This window comes from Condylostylus longicornis, unplaced genomic scaffold (genome assembly GCF_029603195.1).
Source record: "Condylostylus longicornis isolate FDR11 unplaced genomic scaffold, ASM2960319v2 ptg000077l, whole genome shotgun sequence".
In the NCBI taxonomy this organism is placed as follows: domain Eukaryota; kingdom Metazoa; phylum Arthropoda; class Insecta; order Diptera; family Dolichopodidae; genus Condylostylus; species Condylostylus longicornis.
In genome coordinates, this window is record NW_026578045.1 from 3,458,681 (window position 1) to 3,486,222 (window position 27,542).

At 26.4% G+C, this 27,542-nt stretch overlaps 1 protein-coding gene across 1 annotated transcript in view; it reads right to left on the reverse strand.

Moving 5' to 3' along the window:
* The window catches only part of LOC129612749 (histone-lysine N-methyltransferase, H3 lysine-79 specific), a 136,189-nt gene that overhangs the window by 67,129 nt on the left and 41,518 nt on the right, over positions 1–27,542 (reverse strand). Inside the window, exon 2 of the mRNA XM_055526509.1 lies at positions 12,907–12,959. Coding sequence (XP_055382484.1) covers positions 12,907–12,959 — 53 coding nt within the window. The remainder of the gene's footprint in view (positions 1–12,906; positions 12,960–27,542) is intronic.

The window sequence follows — 27,542 nt, forward strand, 5'->3', positions numbered from 1 at the left end:
AATATTTACTTTTTTATAGAGCAACTTATTAGTTATAGTGTAGAGTATTATGTATGTGTATAGTGCATTTAATAAAATCACCAGGAGCATTTTTATTGAAAAAGATTAAACTTAAGTTTCAATAATATTATATTGAAAATGTGTGTATATAACAATTATTCATTGTATCACAGTTCAATTTTATTAATACACCATAATGTATACAATCAATAAAATTGAAAAAAAAAAAATATATATAGAAAGAAAATGAGGAATAAAAAACATAAGGAAACGCTGAGTTGATCTAGAAACGATGAGTTGAATAGACCATTTGAGAGGAAAGAGTTTGAGCTTTCATATATCGTCTAATACGGAGAGAAACCAAAAAAATATTTGTAAGTGCCAATTATCGAGAAAAAATTAGTAGCGACACCTAACGGAATGCTTAAATTCTGCCTGTAAATAGAATTGTTCTCGACCACAGCAAATAATACAAACGTACAGTTAAAGTGTAACAGTTCATACACACAGATTTTTCGAAAAGTCAAATTGACAAAGTAACGGAAATGACATCTGACAGAATTTAAATAAACGACATCTAACGGAATTCAGAAGCAAAGCGTTATAGAAGAGCTTGTGTAAGAACACATGCTAATTTAAAACGGTAGCAAATAAATTTAAATATATATTATTAGAAAGGATGACAAATGAGATAAACTCCCCAAAATGAGCAAGAACAAAAACCAAATGTACCATCTCTACGCCTTTTCAACATAATAAATGGGGAAACTAAATTATTATACTTCTTCTCATATAACATTAAATCTGCTGTGTACAAAAGTGAGAAAAATTATAAAAAAGAAAACCAAAATTGCACAGTATAAAAACTTCACTTGCAATATCGGAGTTCAATTTGCAATATCTCGGCCTAGATATTTATTAAGTATATTTTTTTTTATTAAAAGCATAAAATTGCTTGTTAAATCCAATTAAAAAGTAATTGCTGATAAACGCCTCATAGTTTTGTGTTGTTATATTTTTTCTTCTTGTTACTTTTATTGTTTTGTTATACGAACATGTACGATGAGGCATAAATATTAAATTGCATAACTTGATTTTTCATTAAAATCATTTTGTGTATAATGATTTTTTGCTTAAAGAATATTCATTCAATACGCTTAAATACATAGATATGAACTTTTTTTTTTTCTTTAAAGTTCAAAGTGTTTATTGCCGCTGCACTTTTGATTTTATTAAATTACATTGATTTTTTATTATACAATCCACTATTATTATATAATAGTTATGATGTAATTATTATAATATCAATTAAATATTATGTGGTTGAAGAAATATATTATAGAATATGAATCACATTATCGATGAAAAAGGAAGATAACTATAATATACCTTGTATACATGACATTTATTAAAGATTTTTATAAAGCACATAAAATTTAATTGTGAAATTGAAAATATTTACCTACATCATGTAAAAGTTGTAAAAACTTAGTTCCACAATTTTTATAATGTTATACAGGCTGGATAAGATTGAAAACGTTTTATTGGTGCTTAACTATACGAAAATTTTTGAAATTTTACGATTAATGTTATGCTTCTCAAGGTTTCTAATTACTGTTATACTCTTCTAAAATTCTTCATTACAATTATAATGATACAGAGAGTTTCCAAGCATAGTTATACTTGTCGAGATTATTTTATTAACTTTTGTAATATCCGAGCATTTTCAATTACTATATTATATTTCTCAAGAGTTTTAGTTACTGTTATACTTCCTCTTTCTATTAATGTTATACTTGTAGTGAGTATGCCAACATACTCACTGAAACACTGTTGTAAAGCTATACTTCGCAATAGTAATCAATTACTGTTATACTCCCGAGAGTTGAAATTACTGTTATACTTTGTGAAAGTTTTCTATAACAGTTTTTATTATTGAAACACTGTTCGAAATTTTTCGAAAATTTTAATAACTGTTATATTCCCCGAAATATACTTTCTATTTTTCGAGAATTTTGAATGTTACCAACATTCACTGCTTTTATGCAATTTTAATTGCTTACAATTCTTTTTAGATTTGTTGTCTTTCACATGAACATTTTTATACAGTTCATTGAATCTCATAAATTTGTATAATGGATATATATTAAAACGCACCAATCAGAGCTCATTTTCTAAAATATTCATCTTCTAAAATAATAATGGTTTATCAAACTAAATTTTTTCTTAATTTTTCAAAATATTCTGAATATGAGGAATAAAATTATTATTATATAACAAATTCATATAACGTTAGAGATAATGTTATACACAACAACTACTTTTATTAATTTCCACTGTAATATTCCCATGAGTTTCTTAGACAATAATAGACAACTATAATATAAGCTATGAGTGCATATTATATTTGAACATGCAATACGGATACCATCACACACAATAAATTATTAAGTACAAATTTGCAATTTCCATCACAAAAAAGTTATAAAAAGAAGGCTAACTAAACTTGGTTAGCCAAACTTGTCACCACTATCACAACCATTTTTATATTAAAATAATCCATAGTTTCCAACTTAATAAGTAAATTAATTTTCAATTATTTTTAAAAAACCACCAAATATAAGCCTTTTCTCCGTCACTTAACTAAGAAATTTCTATATAAAAGATCGTGAGGCTAGATCATTCTCCTGAAGCAGATCAAAATTTTCTTTCCCAAAAAATTATATAGGAAATTTTGTTTATTCTACTCTTCTCTTCAAGGTTTCGGCATCAAGATTGTTCTGGTTGAAAGCTGTCTTCTTATTTTCAGTTTTTCCATATAACACCGAAAATATGACAAATACGACAGTCATAGGCACTTGAACTTAGGTTTTATAATGGGTGAACTTACTTTATTACTCTCTGACTAGTAATAATCTAACACAATTGCATCATTCTTGGTAAAATACCTTGGCGGGAATACCTTTATGCTTCAGTTATTACGTATAATTTATTGTAATTAACGTATATAAAAAGTGATGCATTCAACGGCACTCTGTGCTTAAATTATTAATCTGAAAACTCACTAAAAAGGTTTTATTTTTCAGATTTAGATTAACAATGCAAACAAATTCCTGTTTTTTACCTTTATTTTTTTTTTTGTTTACATGTAATTTTTTGGTTTAATTCTAAAAAAAAAATCACTGCACTGTTAACAATATGCAATGCGGTTAATTTAGAAATTCACAATAGATACTTAAAATATTATGGTATCAATAACGATAAAAAAAAATTGTCAATATTAGTATTATGAATAGAAGTGCCATTGCAACAAAAAGTGCTGTTTTTATTAAAATATTCTAATTTCCCATTATACGATAGGGTGCGCTGCGCTCTACATGCAGATATTTTGTATGATAGTAAACAAAAGGTGATGAAATTATTATAAAATTTTAACGATTATGTCAAAATTTTCTAAAAGTTTTTTTTTTTTTTGGTTTGGTGTTTTGTGGTTTGGTTAGAAACTATTTAATCCGATTTATTCAATATTATGATTTTTTTGTATATTGTGTATAATATTGAAAATTTTGTTTAATATTTCAAATTTTATGTTAGATTTATGGATTTGTCAATTCTATTTTCGGTAAAATATCAAAAAAAAAAAAATACAAAAATTTCATTTCACATATTTTATAATTATAATTTATGTTGACGTCTTGTCATCAAAAATGGGAATTATACAATATAATATGATGTACATGGTAAATTAAGTATTATAAAAAATGACAAGTTTCTATTATTAAATGACAAGTTATGTGAAATTGTTAAGCGTATAGAATTTTGCTATTGTTAAAAATTGATTTGACATCAATTTTGTTAACAGTCTGTGAGTTGAAAATTCTGTATAGATTCTATCATTATAGTGGCATATAAATGAAATGATGTATGAAGTAATTTAACCAAATAATTTAAAAAGTTTTTTTTTTTCATTGGAAGCACTTTAATATTAAAATATTAATGAAAAGCATTTTAATACTGAGAATGTTATAGTAAATTTAGTTATTTTAGTCCACAAAATATTGGTAATTCGATAGCAAAATTGCTTTGGTGAAATTCGAACAAAAACCCCTCTAGTCTGGGTGAATATAATGTAGTGGAGAATGGTGAGTATGAGTATTTTTGAATTATTTAATTAAAAGCACCCTTTTATACTCAAACCAACAAATACTGATGATCACTGAAATTTTTTTATATAAATTAAAATTTTAGAACCAGGGACCTTACTATAATATGTTATTCAATTTTCATGAAACGATTTTCGGAAGTTGAAGAAATTGTAAGGTAGTACCAATTAATTTGTATGGTACTATCTTTTCATTTCTGAAAATACAAAAATCGTTTTACGAAAATTTGAATTACATAGTAAGGGCCCCGTTAAATAGTTTTACTGTTTTAGTTAAATTAGAACTAATGAAGTAAAAAATTGGTTTTAAACGAAATATAGAGATTATCTGATGATTAGGTGACAATAAATCAATTTGACATTATAATTTTGGAATAATGTATACGATTATTAAAATAGGACTTCGATTTTTCGTAAAAGGATGTGGTGGCACATTAAATTGAAAATATGCCTGAGAAACAGGAATATTAAAGAACAGTGCACAGCGTAGACATTAACATTTTCAATTTAATATTTGGATCGTCGCCAAAATTTTAACATTAAAATATGTTATTTGTCTTCTAAGCAGACAACAGCCTTAACCTCATGAAAAAGAATATCAAAGCCGTCACCATATATGAATCACATTGCACTCATGGGTGTTTTTGAGATTGAGTGCAGAGATTGACGGCAGAATTTCTCAATTCTAGTCATTCGTAGCATATCCGTGATTATTTTTTCTTATAACACTTTTTTAGCCAATATTAAAAAGTGTAATGAAAATCTTTTACAAGAAATTTATTATTTCAATAAATCACAATCAAAACTTTAATATCAACTTTTCTTTAATATTATTCCGAACTTTTAATTTTAATGCCTCTTAAAAGTCATGCCCTCTTAATTTTTCTTAATTAAACACCTTTATATAAGCAATAATTATACGACAATTAGTATTAATTATTAAAGTCATGCCCTAATTTGCTATTTTGTTCTACATACGGTCATTAGTGTTTGCGTTTTATTTAATATTAATTTGAGGTCAAGTAAAGTACAGTTTATATTTCCATTTTTCTCTTACCGTATGCATGAATTCCCAACAAATCATCATAAAAGAAAACTTAAAAATTCTAATATAAATTTGAATGTAATTTATTTTAGTTCATCAAAGAAATTAACTTAATTAAAATAATATTACAACAGATGATTCTTATGGTAACCTTTATAACATTATTAAAATGTAATTTTGATATTGTAATACCTAGTTACAAATTAATGTGCGGTATATGAGAGTAGAAATCTAAGTAAGTGTGAAAGAAAACACGGATAATTTTAAACTCAAAACAAAAATTTACAAGACTTGTATTGTATAACTATATGAATAAACTCGAATCAAACCAATGATTTGTAAAGTAGCAATTTTCCTGTGGACAACTGAAAATAGGTGCTTTTTAAAAAAAAAACTATATACTAGTTGACTATTCAAATTACCTTCATATACCCGAATATATAAAATTATTGCATACATTTAGGTGGAATACAGAAACAAATTGAAAGAATTAATGGTTTACACAATGGTAGAGGTTTTTTAATGGGACGGCATTTACTGTTAACTCTTTGTTTAAAATGAAATTTGGATAAGCATTTCGGAAATATAAGGCGCCGAAAACTTGAGTTTTTGCAATTTTGCAAAAGAGGTAATGGCTTAGGAGAGAATGGAAGTGGAAAAAAATTTTCTTCCAATAAAGTAAATAAATGATTAGTGTCTAAGAAACCGTTAAAATTTCAGATTTGTACAACGCAGTGTCTAAAAAAAAGATAATATCAAAAACTAAAACAAACGGGTTCTAGAGAGTGACTATTGTAATAGTTGATTATGCTGTATCGCGGTAGAAGATGCCAGTAGTTTCCTTTCTGTGTTTGTAATTGATATTAACAATATTTGTGAAAAAAATGTTCAAGACGAAGGATTGTGCAGAAATAAGTTTCTAGTAAAAATCAGTTTGTGTATGAGATTTTAGTTTTTTCTCTTACAGGGTGTTGTAGCTTGAAATAGACAAATGGACGAGATGGCGGACAGAGTGAAACTAATAAGCATTATTTTTAAAGTTTTTTTTTTTGGAAAAGTACCAAAAAGGTCTCAAAGTTAATAATAACAAAAACGCAAATTTTTTTCATGGTCAACAATAATTTAATAATAAGATTAATACCTTTAACATTTTAATATTTGTTTAAGAAACGAAAAATAAATAAATAAGAAAATATTTTTTTTAAATTGAAAACAAAATAAATAATAAAATTTTTGAAAAAATTACACCTTAATTACCTTTATTTTGTTAATTAATTATTTATTTTGCATAAAAATACTCGACAAATAGGTAAAGGTATAAAATATTATTGTTGTTTAATCTCTCTAACACATTCATAACATATGTGATTTTAATTTGAATAAAATAATTAGTGCCGAATTTGATGAAGTAATCATTGAAAGTAGACATTGAAATCAAGGTTGTAGTTACACAAAAATAAAGTTTTTAAAATTTTATTTATAATTGAATTGTAAAATAATATTAACCAAATTAAACATTGAAAATATTATGTAATATGGAAGTTTTAGGAGAATCGAAACATTATGAAATTCTAATTGACTTATTATTTTATTCAATTATTTAAAATCATTAAGGTGCAAAATATTGATCTTAAATTGGCATTAAATAAATAAAAGAGTGGAATTAGTAAAATTTTAAAATTGCATATTTGTAGGCGATTTAAAAAAAAAAAAAGAGAAATTCTATCTTTGCTTTTCTCCTAAAACACCTGATAATTCCAGATAATATAGATTTTTCTCGCATAATTAATTTCCTTCCTAATATGGTGGGTTCTTCGTGGTACGTGCGCAACAGTGACATTCATAGGGATCTGGGTGCCACTCAAATAAGTGAGGATATAAAGAAGTGTGCCATTACAGCAGCATGTTAATGTCGAGACCATTCGACTTATAGGAAAAATGATTCGGACCACAGGCGAACAAATTCTATCGATTTGGCCCAAACCGCTGTGACAGCACTGCCTTCACGGAATGTAAACACAAAAACACGGATTTCGTTTAATTGGATTGAAGATATGACTATAGTATAGAACCACCACATCTCTGAATTGCCTTACCGATGACATGCAAGGTTCGGATTCAACTTCCAATAAAAACTACTTGTCATAGCTATCCAATTTTTTTTGAAAATTTTTAAATAAACAACAAGTTTGCTGAGATATTTTCTCAATACTATTGCAAAGTATTATGAATTTAAGAGGTTTAAATGCAAAAACAACCTACGCTATAATAATTACAACAAAATCATGACATACGTACCTAAATGTTATATAAATTAAATAAATTTTTTAAATTGTTGCAAAATTTTCCAACTATGCACATATTAAATATTTGCATTAAAAAATCATATTATTAAATTTTTTAATATTAAAGAAAAATCTTTAAATAAAATTAAACCGGATTACAGTAATCGGAAATAACATAAACGTCGTACACAAACACACACAAAATCACTATTCAATGTACTTGTATTCATAAAAAATAAGGGCAATGGTTCGATATCGTTACCAAGAACATACTCGTATAATGTACCACATACACTGTAACAAAAAAAAACAACCATGCATTGCTTTTGATTTTCAATTTTTCATGGTACTTAAAAGAGTGTGATGAATAAATCAATCAAAAACTAAATGAAAAACAAAAAAAAAAAAAACTATATAAAAAAAAAGTAATAATAATAAACTTTATTATGACTTTAAGATGTTAAGACTATGTAATTTTTATGTGAGTACATAAATATCGCATAAAAATTAATACTTAAACTCAGCTAGTACATGCTAGGATATTGATAATAATAAAGTTGATATATGAAGAACAAAGAAAAAAAGGCTGGTATAAACGGCACATAATCGAACGGTATGTTTTGCAAAATTCATTTGGACGTACACAAAATGTTCAAAAACTACACGAAGCTACTGACATTTCAAAAACAACGGAAATTACTCACATTATCTCTTAAAAAATTTGGATTGTTCATAAGAATTCAAAAAAACTCCAGGATTTTTGTCTGACATAGAGTCAAACTGTATGGCAAACGACCTGTGGCAACGATTAAATTCCTCCAAAACATCTGTTTTGTACCTTGTCTCAGTAATCCAAGCAGTTACTATTACTATTTGCATAAAATATCCAAACAAAACAGATACCTGGTAAAGAACATGTGGTCTTTTTACAAAAGCTAATGGAACCTGGTCTATTACAAAATCTAATCAATCTGTCGCATTTACAAGCTAAACTCACACATAAATTTCCACTTAAATTAATTTAACACAAAACGGATCCCGGAATGTACAGGCAGGCAAGCATTTTTTAAATACTTTTTTAAATACCCCTTTATTAATTACATTTGAATATTGCCTTGCTCTACATCAAATTATGTTGCCTTGCTTATCATGAAAATTTTAAAACTCCAATGATTGAGCTCTCAGATGACGTAGCGAACTGGGAATGGGCTCATCGGAAAAATCTCGATGACAATTTATTATTTTTTCTTTTATTCCTCCCATCTTGAAAACGTCTCCATCTTGGAAGTGACAGGTTAAGATTAACCAAAACATTACAAAACGGAATATCTGCTACCTATTTAAGGGTCGTACTCCATAAAACTTTATTAATTTCTGCACTAGAACACGTCATAGTGACCTGGAAAAAGACTCATTGGAAAGGTCTCGATTGCGGCTTCAATTTTACTAAATTCAGGTAGTTGTGCATGGTATTTGGCTTTTACATTTTATTCTTTAAAAATTTTCGCCTTCAACAATATTTTAGAAGAGTTAAATGGAGCGATTTATGAGAAAATGTAATAATTTTCAGATACAAAACTTCAACGCAACCATTTCTGAGCATTATAATAAGGGTATTTCCCTAAAATTCATGCGGAAAGCTTCATGCATTTCTTAATGTTATCACAATACTTCTCTTATTTTTATATAACGTTATCGATAAAAAATATTGTAAACAATATTTTTAGCTACCTACAAAATGTTTTATGCACCTAAGGTGCGATATGTTTTCATATAGGTACCAGCAAAAATGTCTATAACTCGGAGCATATCAATATTAAAAAACCTTACATTACATTTAAAAAAGAAAAAAAATAAAATTTTTAATAGTTTCTTACTTGTTTCTTTTTTTTTTTTCGTTCTTTGATTGGCCTAGTTTCTCATTTTTTATTACACTATTAACTTTAATGATATATTTATAACTATTATTCTTAACGATTTTTTTTTTTTTTAATAATTTTAACATTTATACTTAATATGCTATTTTGTATGAAAAAGGTAAACTTAATCTTATTAAGTTATTGATTTATATGCGCTGACATATTAATAAAACGTATACTCAGTTGCATAGTATGCCTTACTTATACATTACGCTATGTTATATAGGTTCACTTAACTAGATATACTAAAATAATGAATATTTTGATATTATTCATAGGTTAGGTACAATGCACAACACAGCATAGTAGTAGAAGACGGTAATATGAGTAAATGGTATTTGACGGTAATATGAGAATATGTAAACAAAGTATGTTGCCAGATGCATTATGTATATAGTAAGTAAATGGATATCTATACAATGTATAACAAATCAATAGTTTTGTATAACAAAATTTGAAATGTTGAATATTATATTTTTTTTAATGCAACATAATTTTTATAATACTCTTTATACTTTAGTATATCTATTACTCTCTTTAATTCTGTTTATGTATGATATTATTGAAATTAATGTAAAATGTTGTCAAATTAAATTTTAATTAAATTTGAGAAGATAAATAAAAACAAAATAAGAGAATAATGAGAAAAAAAAAATTTACAAGGTAGTAGAAAAATTTATGGTTTTTAAAAAATCAAATTTACGAGTACGGAAAATAAAATTTTTTTTAAGAAATTCTGGAACAAAATAATAATAATTTTTACTTGTCCGCTAGTGCTCCACTAAAAGTGATTATTTAATGTCCTGCTACACAAAGTGATGGCTCATCTTACCTTAGAAGTAATTACACAGTGGTAATTTGAGTATACTGCGCATTCATTTACTTTAGAATTTGTTCAAATTTATGGCCTTAAGGAGAAGAACTAAGCCAATAGAAACTACTAGTTCGAATTTGTTATAAAATTATTCACCAACAAGCGCAATTTATAGACAGTGCATGCTGCTCACTGCCAGAAATTATAATTGTAAGCAATCATTAATTTTAAAAATGCTACACAATTTAATTTGGAAAATGTGAAGAAAAAAAATGCCCTACAAAAAATAAAGTTCTTGTTTTTTTTTTAAATTATTTTTCAATCTACTCCAAATATACTCAAATATAAAATATAGCAAAAAAAATATTAGAATGATTTATGAGAGGTTAAGTGATATTTTATGCTAAAATTAAATTTAAAGTTATTTTTTTTTTTGATTAAATATTAAAAATATTAATTGATCGTCAAGTTGTTTAACTAGTTAGTAAAAATACCATTTATGATCAAATGAAATTAATTTTTTTTTGTGTTTTTAATTGAAATCAATCGGTAAATTTTTATCCCGATATAAATAAATAGTATTATAATTCTAAATTTCTGGTACATTTATAATACCTTTATTATTATTATTATAAGATTTGTAAAAACAATTTGTATAGGTGTCGCTGTGTATTTGTCATTCATGCACTCTTACACTGTTATCCTCGTTGAAACTTCAAGAGATTGTTAAGGCAAACTTGCGATGGCTTTAAATAAAAATTAAAAATCCTGTACATTCGAAAGTCATATCGAAAATAACGGTTTTAAGTCTAGTATAACACTTATTTAAAATTGAAAGTAGGCAATTGTGGTGATAAAATTCACAAGTCTCGGTGAGATCAATAATTTTTGTTTAAAGAAATTTACGAAAATCAGGTCTCCGAATGTTAGACAGAGGGTAAGTTCATGTTTCAGCCAAAGAAACAACTGAGTTTTCTTTCATTTCAGAAAATTTTATCACCTTTTTCGGTAAACTCAGGCAGTTCGCAGAGACGAGAAGAGATTTATTGCTCTCATTGCCACACTTTGCCACCACATTGGAAAACTCGAAGCTCAGGTAAGCAGGAGACGTCGACCATAATGAGCTCAGATAAATAATTCTAATGTGTATGTATAAGCGAAATATTATACTGTAAAGAGCCGATTTAGAAAGAACTTACTTAAGCAATGATACGATAGAGGAATTTATTTAAGGAACAAATGATTCCGATTAATTATTCCGATTTTAATGTTGTATAAAATTTTCTTAAATATTTTTTGTAATATCCCGGTCTCACAGGGTTTTGATAATTAAACACTATTGTTAATTATCGTTGCGTTTTATAGAAAATTTTATAATTCAACACTATCAAATAGCGTTGAATTACCAACATTTTCTATGAGTAGACAATCCTTTTCTTATAAAAACATTTGCCTGACAATGTTCTCGCTTATTTTTCATAATAATTCCTAGAATCGCTCAGAATAACCCTAGGTTATTTCACTTGTATATCTCGATTAATCCATTACCGGGGTAAATTTTTTTTTTATATGCTTGTAACTCTTATTTTTTTAATAAATAATTTAATTTTATTTTGATTTAATTAAAGTGTAATTAAAGAAATATTTAAAATACTATATACATGCACATTTATACTTATATAAGAACGCTTTATGTTTTCCGAATTTAAAATTTATTGCTAAATTGCAAGGGAGGTCAAAAATGTCATTTAATAATTAAATAACATTTTATTTTGATTTATAACCTTATTTTGTGTATGTAATGAATTTTTTTTTACATAATTGTCACAGTAAAATAAAAGAAATAAAATATTAAATAAAAACACTTGAAATTCCTTTAAAATTACTTTGAAAATAAAGGAAAAATTTTTTAATGAATATTTGAAATATTTTTGTAAAATTGAATGTAATTGGATTGCAAAAATCCACTTAAAATGTTAAAATATTAAAATGGTTATGTAAATATTATTAATAAAATGTTATTATAAAAGTAATAGGACCCCTCCACTGCCCTACCCTTCCTAACTATTGAATTAAAACATCTCCTTTGAAAATATTAAAGTATAAACTTAATTGGACCTTAAATTTTAATAAAAATTACAAAAATATTAAAGTGGCCCTCATATATTGTGTTTAACGATATAGTGAGGGCAATTTTAAATTTAACAAGTTCAATATTTGATAACAGGTTAAGAAGAAAAACTTTTTTTCATTCAGTTAATCATAGAAAACGAGTTTCGATATATTTTTTGTCAAAACCGTAAGTTAGTCCAAAAACATAGAAAATTACCAAGATGAGCCATACGAAAGCGAAATACAAGAGAACTAAACATCTTTCCTAAAGCGCTTCTTAGTTTCTTTTAAAATTTTTAGTGAATTTTTGAATTTATAATGAACCCAATTTCAATCGTAAAACTGTTATACTTTATATTTTTTTGAAAATTTAAAATTCTCAATTTTATCAGCGATTCACTGACATGATCATCAGAAATCCAAGGATAAATTGTGTTCGAATTACATCAAGTAAACAAAATGTTAAGGGTATGATGCCAATTTATAATTAATTCAATTTTAATTGTGAAACTGTTATACTCCAAGTTTTAATTGCAGCTTAAAAACGTCAATTTTTGTCGCTGACTCACTGATACGATCATCAGAAATCAAAGAATACTTTTCAAATGGAGTACTAAATAAACTGAAATTTAACATGTAATTTAATTTTAGTACATAAGAAACTAAAACATATTTAAAAAATTGTTATTTTTCACTCTGCAACCCCTTAAGCTACAAAATGGAAGTTTATATATGTAAGAATTCCGATATATACGGATTATTGTTATAAATAAAAATATAATAAAATATAAATTTCAACAAAGAATGAATTTTATGAAGAGCAGTACATCTTTTATGAAGAGCAACATCTCCCCCGGACAGTAACTAAAAATTATTACCACTACGACAGTGACCGCGTCAATTTTCGATTACCCTGTTTACTTCAAATTTTTTGGAATATACTTGCTTAGGTTTATCTTACAAATGCACAATCATAGTACTGTTACATTAATAATGATACTGTTATAATACTGTTATACAACAACAATATTTAATCCATGGACGACAGTATATACGTATAGGGTCCTCATTTAAACACAATATTTTACATAATCAAAATTTGTACCACAGCCAATTACTATAATGACAAAATTTTTTTCATAAATTTTCTTAAACTGTTATAATACAGGTGGTTGTTTTCTAAACTAATCACGTGAAAACTTTTAATTTTAAAACTATTTCGAATTGCTTTTTTTGTAAATTTTAAACAAGAATTCATCAAGTATTTAAGATTTTCTTTTTTGCAAATACACCAACATTATTTTCAAGATTGCAGAATGTTTTTTTAAAAGTTTTAAAATTTTTTTCTCTATTTTTTAAATACTTTTACAATTTTTTTAGCGTTCTTCGAATAGAAAAATCAAATCTAGAAAAAGGAATTTAAGTTTTTCTCAACAAAGTTTTTCATTTTCTCTCTTTTTGTGTAAAGGTTGATTTTTATTCTATCATGAAAACATCTCACGTTTTTCCTATGATTTTTAAAAGTTAATTGGAATTCAACGATCATAAATATTATTCAAAAAAAAAAAAAAAAAAAAATCTTAAGGAAATTTTTTTCTTTTCTTATAGTTTAAAGTTTAATAAAAACTTGATTAAAAATTTTAAAAGCGAAAAATAGGCATAAATTGCAAAGTTTTCCTTATAAAATATTTAAAATATTTTATAACAAAATTATTGAGCAAAACCAAGTTAATTATAACAGTTTAACTAAAACATTTTAATCTATTTAATTTAAGAAATTTTAAAATCAAATAATATTGTAATATTCTACAACTGGTTTGTCTGTGATTTTAAACCTTTCGACCCAGCTATCAAAAAATGTAACTAGCATATGTTTCACATGTGGGATCTTAAATTGCTTAAATTAGTTTTTGATTTCAAATGAGTTTTTTTAATAAAATTTAAGTTTTTGCACAAGATATCGTTCGTACTGGGCATAGCAATGGTCTATAGTGCTAATATCAAACTAATGTGCTTACCATATTATTTGTGTTTCATCATTATATCAATTTTTGTAATTACAGACATTCTAAGAAAGCACTAAGCCTTTGTTTCGCTACTTCGACCTTGTTAGCTATTTGTACCGCGCAGATTTCGAAAACTAATAAATGTACGTCACTAAAACCTATACCATTGAAAGAGAGCCGCTTGAAACTATTATCAGTGTTAAAAAAACGTATTTTGCTACTTAACATATCTGTGCACTTCACCATCGTTACGCGTTTTAACTGCCTCTTCAAAATTTTCAGAAATTCTTATGCATATAGGTATGTGGACGAAAGAGATAAAAGAATCTCGTTATTATTGAGCAGTATGGGCGACAATCTAATAAATAACTATTAATTACTTACAATAATTAGCAATTTAATAATTACTACAAATTTAAGCTTGTAAAACTGTTAGAACTGCTGAAAACGGGTAGTAGTATTGCAGCACCAATATTATAAATTAAAATTCGTGTTCAGTAATTAATTGAATATTGTTATTTTAATAATCAAATCCATATAATAGCGCAGTTATATATAGAACTCTGACCCTAATAACAAAAACCTCTCACCTACATTACATATAATAATTTGTATAACAATTTTTCAATTCATAATCTCTTAAATTTTTATTGAAACGTAAATTAATCAATTCAAATAAATTTATTTTCTATTTCCAATTAAATTTTCTTTTTTTAACTTTTTCTTTCATATAATTTCATTATTATTATTATTATTATTTAGAATTTTTATAAGCTCAATTGATTTTAAATTAAAAACCTTAGATTTGCATAAGTGCATAAGTTTTCTGTATACATTCCATATTTAAATTATAAATAGCTAGCTTAAACTTTACAAAAATTGTAAAAAAAAATATAAACTTCATGTGCATTTCAAAAAAAAAAAAAAAATACAATTTTTTTTTTAATTTAAATGTAATTGACCTTAAAATTAATGTGAACAAGAACTTTCTATTTTTATTTTGTACCATGTTGTTAACTTTATAATTTTGTACACATACATATGAGGATTTTCCACAGAAAATTATGTAATATACGAGTACATAATACAGTTTCATAAAAATAATAAAGTTGGGTCAAACCAATGATTTGCAAAGTAGCACTTTTCCCTTCAAGAAGTGAAAATACTAATTTTAATAACAATCTAACAATGTACTACTTCATTAAAATTGCTTGCGTTCATATACGAAAAAATTAAAAAATTGCATACATTTAGGATGAATCAGCAAAACAAATTAAAAGAGGCGTTAAAATAATTCTCGAATTTAAGGTTTAATTGCGTGAGTTAAGAAAAGTAATTATACTTTTTAATGGCATGGAATTTACCACTACCTTTTTGCATTTTTAATAATTTGGAAAAGCTTTCAGTTTCGCAAATATAAGTTGTAAAATATAAATTTTACGAATTTCGAGTGGTAGTGGGGGGGTTAAGAAAGGTAAATATATCATGTGTCTATCTTGTCATGTTAAGTTCTCACATGATAGTAAAAATTTTGACACACAGTCTTTTAAAACGTTGCTTTCTTGTTACTAAAATGTACTGTATTTATATACTGTATTCTGTACTATAAATTCGTAAATTAAAATATTGTTATACAAATTTTGAAACACTTTATTGGTATAGTGCTGCATGGTAAAATTTAAAGATGCCACTTCCTCCCTCAAACTAAGCAAACTAAGTAAATTATTATTAACTTACAATTTGCTCACGAATTTATATTTGACTCTCGTAGCAACACTATATTAATTAAATAAAATTTTTTTGTATTTAATATAGTCACCGTATAAAAACTAATTCTTTCTCTATTTAATTCTCAAACTACCGTTATACATTTTGATCAAAATAATAAAGTTGAATGTTGTATACTCTTTTATTAAAGCAATAGCATACCAGTTATAATCAATGTATTTAAAAATAGAATGCAATTAAATACAATGTGATGTTCGTTTACTGCAATGCAAGTATGGTGAGACAAAAATTTTTATTTCTCTTTTTTCTTTTATTTTTTGTCTCCTAATATTATTATACTAAAGAATAATAATTATTATTATCAATAATGTTATCGACATTATCGTGCAATATTCTTTACTGTTTACAAGAGTATATAGATTTAAGACTATAAGAATAATGTTAAGCAAGTACTCAGTTGAATATTTTAATTTTATTTTTTCTTATTTCATTCTTATGATTTCATATACAGCTTTTATAACATAATTTAATTATTGTGTGTACAATTATTATTTTGAGTTGATTTTACTCGCCATTATATGTTACTACATTCACAATAGTATATTGTATAACATTAGAATGTAGAATCTATACAAAATGGTATATAGGTATTTAATTTGATTTCATAAAGTTCATGCAAGTTTCTAGAATCGATTTCAATAATAATTCGATTTTTATTATTTCTTTTGCAAAATAGAACAAAAATATCATTTTTATACCCTGCACTTCGTGAAGGGTATATTAACTTTGGTATGGAGTTTGTAACTACTTGAAGGAGTCATCTGGGGTATGGACATATATATATATTCTTGCTCAGCGTAAAATTCTGCGTTGATTTAGACATGTCCGTCCGTCCGTCCGTCCGTCCGTCCGTCCGTCCGTCCGTCCGTCCGTCCGTCCGTCCGATCGCACGATAACTCAAAAACGAATAATGCAATCGACACCAAACTTTCACAAGTTGCTTCTTTTGTGCCAAGGACGAACCCTATTGTTATTGGACCAATTCGGACAACGGGTTCGGGTAGCTGCCATACAACTCCAAAAGCAAATTTTTTATATTCGGCAAAATAATAAAGTCAGATTCATGAAACTTGGCAGTCGTGTGTCCAATTATAGGTCAAATATATTTCTGAAGTTTTGATGGAATTGCTTGACAGGTTCGGGTACCTGCCATACAACTCCAGAAGCTAATTTTAAATATTCGGCAAAATAATAAAGTCAGATTCATGAAACTTGGCAGTCGTGTGTCCGAATATAGGTCAAATATATTTCTGAAGTTTTGATGGAATTGCTTGACAGGTTCGAGTAGCTCCCATACAAGTCTAAAAGCTTATTTTAAATATTTGAAGAATAATAAAGTCAGATTAATGAAACTTGGCAGTTGTGTGTCCAATTATAGGTCAAAGATATTTCTGAAGTTTTGGTGGAATTGCTTGACAGGTTCGAGTGGCTCCCATACAAGTCCAAAAGCTTATTTTAAATATTTGGAAAAGTAATAAAGACAGATTCATGAAACTTGGCAGTTGTGTGTCCAATTATAGGTCAAAAATATTTCTGAAGTTTTGGTGGAATTGCTTGACAGGTTCGAGTGGCTCCCATACAAATCCAAAAGCTTATTTTAAATATTTGGAAAAGTAATAAAGACAGATTCATGAAACTTGGCAGTTGTGTGTCCAATTATAGGTCAAAGATATTTCTGAAGTTTTGGTGGAATTGCTTGACAGGTTCGAGTGGCTCCCATACAAGTCCAAAAGCTTATTTTAAATATTTAGAAAAGTAATAAAGTTAGATTCATGAAACTTGGCAGTTGTGTGTCCAATAATAGATCAGATATATTAGCGAAGTTTTAGTGGAATTGCTTGGCAGGTTCGGGTACCTGCCATACAACTCCAAAAGCTAATTTTAAATATTTGGAAAAATAATAAAGTCAGATTCGCGAAACTTGGTAGTTGTGTGTTCAGTTATAGATCAGACATATCCGTGAAGTTTCTATAGAATGGTTTCACAGGTTTGAGTAATTGCTATACAACAATGAAAGGTGCAGGGTATAATTCAATCGGTTCATACCGACTGAAACGTTTTTACTTGTTTTTTGTTTTTATTGACTTTCAGGGACGTGTAAAACTTTGAAAGTTTGTTGTTTTTATATTCTAGTTTTACAGTGGTACATGCATACACACACATATTACATAATAGCATATAAAAATTTAAATACTGTTAAAACAATATATTTTATGTACATAATATGTATGTAAGCATAAGGATTTTAAATAATTTATGCGAGATATCAATGATTTTCTTGTTTTAATACAAAAAAAAACATAGAAGTAAAAATATTCGATATTATAATTTTAAGTGTTATACAAAGACATTTAAGTGCTTTCCAAACTTTTTGCTGAAAATTTAATATTCCAGATATATCAGTCTTGCCGAGCAGATTTATTCAATATAATACCCTCTTTAACATCTATGATGATAATCTCTAACACTTTCAACTGCACAAATCTAGCAGAGCAGAGAGAAGTCTAATTACGTACATTTATTCATCTGAAGATGGTTTAACAAAATAAGTGCGTAAATAATAGAAATTTTAAAACTACTTAACTGTTATATACTATAGTACAATTTAATTAAGGATTTTACGATAATTTTCCACACAAAAAATTCATTTATCAAATTCGAATCTGTTTGTCAGAATAAATGTGCATAATTTTATATTTTCAAGTACTGCTTTATGTATTGACTTTCGTAATTGGAAAAATTATGTTCTGAAATATTATACATTTAGAGTGTATCTTCTACTCCTGTAGGGGAGCAGCAATTGTATTGTTATATAATAATATTTAATATTTTAATAATATAATAATATTGAATATTTAATAACATTTCTCTTATTCTTATAGCCGGAAAAATCATTTTCTTATACAGACAAAATGTATAATAATAATGAGACATAATCACTTTATGTTAATTCTGGCAGATATGACATTACCCTAGTGCTAATCTAACAGACTAATAATTAAGTATTGACAATATGAGAATTTTTTCCTGCCTGTGACTTAAACTACAACCTGTGATTAAAACCACTTTCTGAATTTCTGAAAAAATTTTAAAATTACAAGAATTAAAACACATAACCTAAAAAAAATATCATATTTGTCTTTGTATTTTGACATTTTATTATTTTTATTACATTTCGACTTTATTTTTAACACAACAACTTGTATTGTTATAAAACCGAAACATTATGTTTTTAAATTAACCTTGACTTTGTGAATCGAATGACATAAAAAAAATGAAAAATAAATAAAAATGTTACCATTATAACACATAAAATTTTAATATTATACAAAATAATATGCAAACATTATGCATGAAATTTGTGTTATAACACAAAATAGAAAATATAAAAGATATTGAAACGTAGCACATATATATGAATACCAAATGTATGTACGATATATGAAATTAAAGTGAGTCTTATAAGCGCAAGTCAAATATTGTAACCTTTTATTATATGTAGCACCTTTCGAATTTTTGTGTTACAGTATAATAGTATAAAACATACATTTTTTTTAATATAAAATTTTTCTCTTATATTTTATATTTTTATTTTAATAATTATTATATTTTTTTAAACAGGCGCTTCAAAAAAATTTTAAAGTATAATTTTCATGAACTGATTTCAATGTTAAAATTCAACAAAACAACAATATAACACACAAATATACAAGTAGAAAATTATCGTGAAATTGTATAAATTAAAAAAAAAAATATATTAAAGACATGTTCTTGAAAGACAAGAAGGAAAAAAAAAATAATAAAATTATAGATAGAACCTTGAAAAATATTAATGAGAGTTATTAATAAAAAATTACAATAATAAAATATGAAAGTGAATTGAAGAGATAAGAATTACATAACACTAAATATACTAGATCACTAATAGGAGATAAAATATCAGATCATTAAAATATATTCGAGTACTAGCATGTTGTCTCAAAATAGAATCGATGAGATAATTAAAATCAGAAATAAAATCGATAGAAGAAATAGAAAAGTACACGAAACAAATGAGAATAAAAATTTAATTTGGTGTCTTAATAATTTATCCGAAATTGGAATTGTACGTATTGTGTATACCACCCTTCATGTACGACATTGACTTATATATAAGACTCTTAAACACCCGAGCTATGGCGTAAAATCATAGGAAAGAATAATTTTGTAATAATATTTTATTCTAGCAGATGCCTCTGCATTTTTTGTATGGAAAATAAACATCAACAAATATTATTCCGGTAGATGGCTTCACATTTTTTTCTACGGAAATTAAATATTCTTTCACTTTTTAGCACTTTTCCAAAAAATTTTTTGAAAAAAGTGCTTATTAGTTTCACTCTGTTCGTCCGTCCGTCCGTCCGTCCGTCCGTCCATCTGTCCGTGTGTCTGTTTACAAAACTTCTACACCCTTGAAGATAGAAAGCTGAAATTTTATATATACATAGATCTTTACTAGAAACTTATTTTCGTAGAACAAAATTTTTACCTATCTCCCCCCCTCTAGAAGTTATACCCCCCCAAAACCCTAAAAATGGCCTTTTTTAAATATTTGTTGCAATGAAACCATAAGTATTTTTGAAATTTTGCAAACGCAGAAAGGCAGCGGCTTGCTTCCCCTAGCGCGGTATACTATAGTTAAACTTTAGAAAAACAAAATGGCCGTTGAAATTTACCGTTATCTAAAGTCCTTTTTTTCCAAATTTTTGATGTCGTTTTTCTTCTAGATCCTATATTCTAGAACTTTGAAATTTTAGGGGCTTTTAGACATTAACAAATAGTTCATTTCGTTAGAAGAAATTTTTTTTCCATCTCCACCCCCTCTCAAGTTATCACCTCTTGAAAATCGTAAAATTTGAATTTTTGACACCCTATATTTCCGAAACCGGTAAACTTCGGTAACGGGAAACCGGAAGCTAACGGTAAATTTCGTGACACTAAAAAATATAATTATTTTTCTTAACTCACACAATTAACCCTTAAAATCGAGCATTATGTTAACCCCATTTTATATTAATTTTTGCTTTATTTCAAAGACTGCATATATGCGTCATCCTAAATATAGGCAATCCTAGAAATAGTTTTAAGTATGAATGAAAATAATTTTTATAGTGTGATAGGTATACATAGACTGTATTTAAAAGCAGAATTTTCACTTGTTGAAGGGAAAAGTGCTACAATACAAACCATTGGTTTGACCCAACTTTATTCTAACAGGTTTTTATACAAAACAGCATTTCTTTGACAAACAGCTTCTACACCTGTTTCGGAATTTTTTTGTATACTGCTATTCTGCTGCAGATGCACTCTGATTGATAATTTATAATGAAGTCATGGTCGATTATTAAAAATTTTCTTAAACAATTTTTTATGATAAATTTTTGGGAAATTCTTTAATTTTTCTGTTATAATAAGAGTCTTTGCTTTGCGATTGTGCCTCAAATATTATTTTCATTAAACTGGCTCATCATATCAAACCGGTTCTGATCTAAATTTATACTCATTGCTCCCCATTTTTATACCCGTACGTATGTTCGAAGGGTATACTAAATTTGCCTTATCGTTTGTAACGCTAAGAAATAACGGTGTTAGATATAGACTCATGTATGTTTTTGATCAGCGTCAAATTCTGAGTTGATTTAGCTTTGTCTGCCCGTCCGTCCGTCCGTCCGAACGATAACTCAAAAACTAATTGAGCTAAGTTCACCAAATTTTCACAAATGATTTATTGTAGCAAGTGCCAGAACTCTATTTAAATTGGACATGATCGGGGTACCGGTTCGGGTAGCTGCCATACAACTTTAAAATTTATTTGGCTATATCTCAGAAACTATTAAAGCTATGGTATTGAAATTTCACACAAACGAATATATTAGAAGGGCCAATCTGTCTGATAAAAGTCGTTGAAATTACTTGGCTCCTTCTGGTACCTGCCATACAACTTCAAAAGCTATTTGGCTATATCTCAGAAACTATAAAAGCTGTGATATTGAGATTTCAAACAAGTGAATATATTAGTAGGGCCGATGTGCTTGATAAAATTCGCTAAAATTTCTTGGCTCTTTCTGGTAGCTGCCATACAACTTCAATAGTAGTTTGGCACAACCAGTATTTTGAAAAACACATAGTACTGAAATTTTGCATAAATTAATATGGTAATACGGCAACTTAAAGTCATAGTCTTCCCCATAGTTAGTTATCGCACATTAGTTATTCGCACATAGGATAACAAATTCGTACGGGTATCACAGAGTTGACAAGGTCAACTCTACTTTTTTTCTCGTTTTAATATTAATGTAAAATTCAAAATTTACTTAAAATTCTCTTGAAATTCTTTAACATTCTTCCTTAATTAAATACTTTTAATTTTTTTACCCAAATGAACACAATTGAGTTGAAAATGTTCTCAAATTTAAATTTAATAAACGCAATTAATCATCATAAATTTACATAAAAAAAAATTTATTAATCTTTCTCTTTTAATATTAAAAGGATCTTTATTAATTTAAATAAGTAATTTCAGATTTTATTTCATATACATTATAGAAAAAGTTTAATGGAGAGTTTTCAACAAAATTAAACAATTTTGAAAAAGTTTATATCGAATACATAAAACAAAATTATTATAATGAAGACCCTAACAATATAATCGAGTTTTTATGCCTACATCAAAATTATTTATTTTTTTTTTTTTGGTATAAGCATATAGGACATATTTTTAAGTTAATTAATCATATAGATCACCCATTTCATCCCAAAAAACAAAAAAAACATTTTAAATTTTCATAATAAAAATGTTTCTATTACAATTTACAATCTATTACATAATAAAATGTGCTATTTAACTAGATATGAGATAAGCATGAATGTAATTTTGATTTCCCGATAAGTTCAAATTTTAGGTGAGAGAATTTTAATTTAAATAATTAAGTCTTAAATTTAATTATAATGAGAACTTAAAGAAAGAACAACAATTTTGCATTATGGTAAAGATCAATGAAAAATATTAACCAGCGAAAATTTAATTCGAAATATTCCAGATAAGTGTTGCCATGTTTGAGGAAAATTTAAAAATACATGCATTCAATTGAAATGAGGAATATTTTATATATAGGCTACCTAAAATTCTCACTGAAACGATTTGTAGGAACAACAATTTTGAAGTCCGGGATAATTTGTAAATGGCAACCAAAAACATTGAATCATTTTGTGATAATTTTTTCACTCACTGTATTTCGGTATTACCATTAGGCAACCAGTATAAAATTGCGAAAATGAATTTATTTACATATAGAGCTGAATTAAATGCAATTTCTTGTCAATGTTCAGATCCCTTATTATTATAAACTGCTGTTTCTCTAATTTCTTCCTTTAATATTTTTAACTCTTTCAATTTTGAAATATTATTGTTATATTTTTGATTTTCGGTTTCTCAAATTCTTTACATTATCGAGAAATTTTAAGTTCAAATTTTATAGCGCAATATAGTTCATATAACATTTCCACATAATTTCATTTTACTTGTCATAACACATGAATATTATATAAAATGAAAGAATGATGACAAAAAATTTCATAAATAAAAATTTATAATGATTATTCCTTTTTATGCCACAATATATTGTACTCCATTTTATTATTACTTTCATTTCCTTAATCATATATAAAATTATTCACCTCACCCCCCTCCTAAAATATTAATACTACCACATTCATAATATCTACTTAAAATTATGAATATTTAAAATACTTACATGCATATGAACATATTTGCATATAGGGTTTGATAAATTAATATATGGTAACCGATTTTATGTAATGGAAGGGGCGATACTTTAAGAGGTTCACAAAAAAAATCAAACTCATTTTCATTTTAAAAATTTCGTAATTTAATCGACATAATTAAAATTATGAGTCTATACGTGTGAGTGTATTTATGTATAGTAAAATTAAGAGTAAAATTCCCTCTTTTCTAAATATAAAAGTAAAATTAATTTGTTACATATAATTTAATTTTTATAGGAAATTTAATAAAAAATATTCAGAATGTAAAACCCTAGATGAAAAAGGATCCCAAAAATAACCTTGAAAATTGATGAAAATTATTTATGTAAGTATATATGAGTGATTTTATTTAAAAAAATATAATATTATTGCTTTACAGACAGGAAATTTAAAGGGTATAATTTTTTACATAACACACAACCATAACAGACTATATAAAGAAATTCATTAAGATTGACTATTAAAAATTGGTGCAATTAGAAGAGATTCTACGCTCTCATTTACAATAACTGTTCAAAACTAAATCAAGAGTGATATTAAAATGTAATACTTTGTTCTCATTTAGTTACCTCACCATAAGAAATGGTGAGTTACTCAAATGAACACAGAGACTCGAACAAAATTGTATAAAATATTGAGTTTATTGTAAAATTTATGATAAACAGAAAATAGAAATTTTAATTTCACTGACATTGCAGGGTAAAATGAATAATATAACTCAGTAACGTCATTCTACTCACTTAGTATGACTTAATATTCTTCCTGCCACGGCATTTTTTAAACATTTTTTTAATTGATTTTTGTGAGTAAAAAATACCTGAAAGAATTAAACTAAAAAATTATTTTGGGAGACACTTCGACCTGAGGAAAGGCTATTCGAAAATTGTCTCGTCAGTCATTCTTGGATTGTATAATTATTATTTTGAGAGACTGATTGTCATTATAAGTAAATTGAGAAAAATTTTTCGGGTCGTACGATAAAAAAAAATTATAAATTATAATTTATATTTTTTTTTATCGTACGATATTGTCGACCACAAAAAATGGTCGCAGTAGCAATTTCAATAATTATCTTTGTGGCCGTTGTTGACACTAATGTGTCATACCAATTTGACTGACATGGCAATGTTGAATTTCATTATTTATATAGGTATATTATATTCACCACACTACTCACTCTCTTGAGTTTAAATTTACCACCATAATCCGTTAGAAGAAAATGATGAAAGAATGGTAGAATCGATACCAAATACTAAAATAATTTGTTTGTCAAATTTAATTCGATCAATAATCTGTAGTATAAGTCCAGAAATTGGGGAATGACCAGAATGGCAATGAAATTTAACTGCAAAATATTCTTTAATATTAAAACAAAATTCCCAATGTTCTATATTGTTTAAATGACCTTCAATTAATAATAAATCATCATCTGTTTAAATGTTTTACATAATTTTAGGGTGATTTTTACAACCTCTTCCTCCTAAATACATATAATACATTCAACCATCTGGACCCTATATATATTTTACATAACAATGTCATAATATCATGTTAAATGATTGATTAGTTTATATTATTATTTTTTTTTAAGTATCATATTGTTATACATAATTTTAATATACATAAATATTTGGTTATATGTTCAAGGAAATTTGTATATTGTTATATAAAATATGAAATTTATATTATTAGGAAATATTTTAATTAATAATATAGAAATTTCGGAAGTTGTTCTAATTTCAACAATAAATTTTATTAAAATATATATATGTATTTAATTTATTTTATTAGTTTATAATATTGTAATTTATTAAGATTTAATAATTTGTATGTGTAGTATGAATATAATATGCTTCCTGAATATTTATATAGGAAATTATATAATGTAAAGATCTTAATGAAAAATGATTTAAATTTAAATAATTTAATAGAAAAATGGAACAAATATAGTAAAAGAGGTCGAGGTTGTTTTAATCGTATCGATTCAAATGGCATAGAGCACAAAGTCTTCATTATTACTTGGAAGTAACAGATTCTGAACTTAAATTACAATATCTAAGATTCTTGTTTAATATTTAAACCGAAGAAAATATTTATTCGAGGAAGTTCTTCAAAGAAGAATGATTTTGGGGAAAATACTAAATCACTTAAAACAAAATACTATCTTATAATTGTCATATGTAATACAATTCCCATGATATCTGTAATATTGTAATAGTATTCCATTCATTATTCTGTCTTCAAATAAAAATTCATTGAGCACTGTTACATTCACTAAATTGTTATGTACTTACATTCTTAAATTGGTATAAACATACTAATGATGACCAAATTAAAAATAATTTTAGATTTTTAAAAATTAAATGCCTAAAAATATTCATAAACGAAAATTTAGAAATTTTTTTTGTTGCTCTTCATGTAATGAGAATGTCAAAAACTAATATCATATGTAGACACAGACGTGCATAGGTAATTTCACTAAAATTCAATCGACATTTTAAATATATACTGAATACATTTTTATAAATGATCTGACCATTGGTGCTGTGGTTATGGCACCGGTCCTTTATCCGAAGGGTCTCAGGTTCAAACCCCGGTCAGGTCACTATAAAAATTAATATCAATATTATTATAACTTAATATACAATACTAATAAATATTATACAAGTAATTTTCAAATATTCATAATATTCGATATTAAAAAAACTAAGAAAAATAAACAGTAAATATTAATAACCTCAAATAATTGTAATATAAATAAAAACTACGGCAGGCTAGTCACCTACCTAGTTAACTGTATGACGCTATGAAACTAGTGCCTGATTATCATGCACTAGCCCTATGCTCCTTCTAGGAGTGAATAAGGAAAAAAAAAAATTAAATAAATGAATAGACACTTGAGACAGACTGAATTTTTTATTATTACCACCAGTCTATATTTAAAAGTGATATGAATTTAGGAGGCCACTAACGAGAAATATCTTTTCAGTCACAATCTCGTACCTCTGTAGCTCAGATTATATAAAGCGTCTGCAAACAAAGCTCTAAATTACTACTTACTAGTTCGAGTTTAATTTTGGAAAGAAAAAATTTTTTACTTCATTTTTCTCCCTTAAATCGCTTCTTTGGCTAAAAAATTTCCATTGTTCCTTAACGATAATCTTACAGCATACAATGCCTTCCGCCTGAAACTATTGAGAGAAGAGGCTTTACAATATTTTCTTAGTTTGATGCTCTCCTGGTAAAATAACATTTTCGACTTACAGCATAATCCAAAACGGTGATTGTGATTTGAATTTTTAATCAATGAATACGTAATAATTTTTAAAATTCATTAAAAAATTTTATTCTTTAGACTTGTTTTCAATTTATAATAAAATTGAAAGTTTTTTTAAAAAAAACAAAAAAAATACAATTGTAACAGAAAAAGATGTAACCAGAAAATTAAATAACGAGGTAAAAAAAAAAATTATGTCAATTTTTTTTACAATTTTATCATCACCTGAAATCAATGCAAACGGTAGCATTAGTAAAACAAAACTGTTATTCAATTTTTACCTTTATAACACAAAACTGGTATTTTTTTT